This window comes from Dioscorea cayenensis, chromosome 11, assembly GCF_009730915.1.
Source record: "Dioscorea cayenensis subsp. rotundata cultivar TDr96_F1 chromosome 11, TDr96_F1_v2_PseudoChromosome.rev07_lg8_w22 25.fasta, whole genome shotgun sequence".
NCBI classification, from domain to species: domain Eukaryota; kingdom Viridiplantae; phylum Streptophyta; class Magnoliopsida; order Dioscoreales; family Dioscoreaceae; genus Dioscorea; species Dioscorea cayenensis.
Genome location: NC_052481.1, coordinates 3,439,494 through 3,443,581, shown reverse-complemented (window position 1 = coordinate 3,443,581; position 4,088 = coordinate 3,439,494). Strand labels below are relative to the sequence as shown.

The 4,088-nt window shown below is 37.4% G+C and overlaps 1 protein-coding gene across 1 annotated transcript; it reads left to right on the top strand.

Moving 5' to 3' along the window:
• The first annotated feature begins 237 nt into the window (after nucleotides 1-237).
• Nucleotides 238-1,749, top strand: LOC120271517 (cytochrome P450 89A2-like). Its single transcript, XM_039278205.1, has one exon. It carries the CDS (start codon nucleotides 238-240, stop codon nucleotides 1,747-1,749), a length of 1,512 nt encoding a protein of 503 aa, XP_039134139.1.
• Nucleotides 1,750-4,088: the final 2,339 nt, after the last annotated feature.

Genomic DNA, 4,088 nt, shown 5'->3' with positions numbered 1-4,088 from the left:
ACTTCCTCAAATGAAAATGACTTTTGACTTTTCTTTAAAATATAAGGTACACTCTGATAATCAATAATTTATCAACAAATATAGATATTTTATAAGAATTTGCTAGCACTGTAGAGAATGCGGCCACGAGAACAGATTTATTAATATATTTATTTTTAACGTGGAATTTGATCGGCTGTTATATAAATCAACAAATAGAAGCTCAAAGTCAAGCTCCACAAAGTTTGTTAATTAGCAATGGCATCATCTTTGCTCATCCTCATCCTCATCCTTGTGATCATCTCTCTTGCATTGCTCATCGGTCAAAGAGAAAGAAAAAGAAGAAGACTACCACCAAGCCCTCCAAGAATCCCAATACTTGGCAACCTACTATGGCTCACAAAGCCCTTCTCCCAACTTGAACCCACTCTTCACCATCTACGTGCTAAGTATGGCTCTATCTTCACCCTCTACGTTGGTTCTCGTCCTGTCATCTTCATCATGGATGGCAAACAAGTCCACCGATCACTCATCGAGAACAGCGAGGCCTTCGCTGACAGGCCTCTACCATTGTCTCGTAGTGATCTCAACGGCAACCTTCACTCCATCAACAACACACCCTACGGCCCTCTATGGCGTCTCCTCCGCCGTAACCTCATCTCTGAGGTGATCCACCTGAGCAAAGCCGGTGAGTCAAGCAGTAGCATTCAGTGCATGGCCTTTGAGATACTACTCAAGAGTCTTAAGGCCGAGGCTGAGGCCAACAGTGGCATTGTAGTCCCGGTTCACAGCATCCAACACTCCTTTTCCTTCTTCATGTCCTCCTTGTGTTTTGGAGAGATAATGGAGCAGAAGGTGGTGGATCAGATCATGAACGTGCAACTTGAGCTGATACAGATTGTGGAGAAACTTTTTGCTTTGAATCTGTTGCCCAAGGTGACACTGCTGCTTTACTGCACAAGATTGGGGAAGTTGAAACAGCTCAGGCGAGCTCATCAGGAACTTCTGCTTCCCATAATCAAAGCGTGTAAACAAAGAGTGAAGGATACAGACGTGATCTCTTACGTTGACTCCCTTTTCAAACTCAAAGTCCCTGCAGACAATGAAGGGAATATGAGAGAGCTAAGTGAAGAGGAAATTATGAGCTTCATATCTGAATTCTTGGATGCTAGCATCCGTCCTGCTTCTGCAACTTTGGAATGGATAATGGCAAGGCTTGTCAAACACCAAGACATACAAAACAAGCTAAGGAAAGAGATCAGGTCAGTGGTGGGAGAAAAGAGGAGACAAGTCAACAAAGATGAACTACAAAGGATGCCATATCTAAAAGCAGTCATACTTGAAGCTTTGCGGCGTCACCCACCGGCGCACTTTTTGATTCCCCATGGAGTGAAAGAGAACGTGATGATGGATGAGTATTTGATACCTAAGGGCACAGTGGTGAACTACTTGGTGGCAAGCCTTGGGTTGGATGAAACAGTGTGGGAGGATCCATTAGTGTTTAGACCAGAGAGGTTCATGGTTGGAGGGGAAGGAGAAGAGAGAGGGAAAAGAGATAATATCAAGACGATGATGCCCTTTGGTGCCGGAAGGAGAATGTGCCCGGGCATGGATATAGCCATGCTTCAGCTTGAGTATTTGGTGGCCAACTTAGTGAATGAGATGGAGTTGAAAACAGTTCCGGGAATGGAGGTGGATCTCTCTGAGAAGGCTGAGCTTGTTGTTGCCATGAAGAATCCACTCCATGCACGCATCATTAGTACTGCATGATGATTAATTACTTTACTGAATAAATATCTATATATATATAACTTTGCTGTTCAATCTTTATTTGAATAATTGTATGAATTATCATTTCAAGTTTCTGATTTGGTGAAGATTCAGTTCAAATGATAGCTTTGCCTGTACTCTGAAGACTCTTGAACATATTTGGTTTTACTGTTGAAACTGGCTCGTTTGTAAATTTGGGGTCTGTTGCACTGACCACAATTATTTGTTTCCAGCCTGGTTTTCGACCAAATTGCATGTGCCTTGACCCCACCCATTTATTAAATCTTATCATTGCTTTTTCTGGTTTTTATTTTATTTTATTTTATTTTATTTTATTTACTTATTAAGCTACGTTATCCTCCTCAACCTCGGATTCTCCATGATCTGATCCTATTCCCCAACCAATGAATTGTGGTCACCCATATTTGAAAAAAAAACTTAGGACCAAATCCCGTTTTCATCACTTTTGTTATATCATGGTATCGGTGGCAAATATGAGAGATTTTTCTTGTCGAGAATTCTTCTTTTACTATCAAGGGCATACCAAAAAAACTTGATTTCACTTAAAATCTATATTGCACTTAAAATCTAGATTATTTTGGGCATCAATTAACTAAGTAATTTCATATATATATATATATATATATATCTTATTTTCAACACTTACGAATTTAGTTTCTTAATTCTTCTTAAATCACTTATATAGTATTTTATCGTTTGTTGGGTATTAATTCATCATCCATTATTATCTATTTATTAAATTTTATAATTATTATTCTTTTCTTGATTCATTAATTCCTTCAGTTATTTGTTTATACTTGTTAAATATTGAATTATTAATTATTATTGTCATTCTTATATTTTGAATATAATTGGATTGTTTTATATATAAAAAGAAAAAGGAATCATGTGAATGTTAGTATTTTTGCCAACGGATTACTCTGAAAATCATTGGTCTATAATTCTGATATTTTTTCTTGATTTTCAGGCATCAAAATTATTTTGATTTAAATGCTTTAGTCTTCAATATTAACCATGCACTAAACCTCATTGAGTGTTAAATAATGACTGTGTTGATATGAAATTATGAAATAGAGACTATATTTTCGTACCGTTCAGTCGATGAAACAATAATGGTCGCACTACACTAGAAAAAAATTTTAGAGGTGGTTTTCAAATCTTATAGAGGTGATTAAAACCACCTCTATAGCATTAGCGGTGGTTTTTTCACTTGCCTCTAAACCGCCTCATACAAAGCAGTTAATATGGGATCACCCTATCTGACTCCTCTACTATTAGAGATCCAAGAGGTGCAATGACAATTAAGAATAAAGGAGAAGGAGGCTGACGAAAGGCAAGATTTAATCCAAGAAATCCAACGCTCAAGGAAGGACATTCTTCGAAGGGTAGCCAGGATGGCATTCAACTTAAGAGTATCAAAGACTTTCTTAATATCTATTTTGGTAATCATCCTTGGTGGGGCTGCGTAATCAGTAAGGAGTGGGCTATTTCTTGGGCAGTAATGATATTATTAGAAGCACATCGCCTAGATAAAAACCCACTTTGTTTTGGACCAACAAGATTATGAATCATAGTCTCTAAAAAATTTGCTAAAATTTTTTAAATAACATTGTAACAAACATTGCTGAGAGAGGTCGGATGAAAATCAGAAACTAGAATCAAATTATCTTTTTTGGGAATTAAAGCCACAAATTAAAGGTTTTACCCCAAGAATGAGGAATCCTGGAGGTTTAAAAAAAATAAAATAAGAAATGGCACTATAGAAATGATCACCAATAATATTCTAATAAAAGATATCAAACTCAACATTGAGGCCATCAGGGCAAGGGGTTTTTCCACGAGGCATGGATTTGAGGGTTGGATAGACTACTATCTTAGAGATAGGTCTTATCAGATCCACTTTGTCCTCCTCACTTAAAACATTAAAATCATTCAACAAAGCATGAAATAGAGAATCCAAGCTATAATTCGAAAAAGATGTCCAAAGATCTCAGTTTGATCAGTATAGATGTTACCAGAGAAATCCTTGATAGCTCTTACTTGGTATCTATATTGTCTGATTTTGACCGAGCTATGGAAGTATCTTGTATTTTGATCACCTTTGCTCATTCAATGTAATTTTGCCCTTTGCGCCCAAAAGATAGAATTTTGACGAATGAGAGCGGTATGGTGATTATATAAAGCTCGGGTCCAAGTTTGGTGCCCCTTGACATCCAAGGAGGCTTCCGTCTCCTCAAGAGCACTAATTTTAGCATCTATATTTTGGATCTCCTTCTCTATATGAGTGATAAAAGTGGCCTTCCACTTGAGAAGATTTT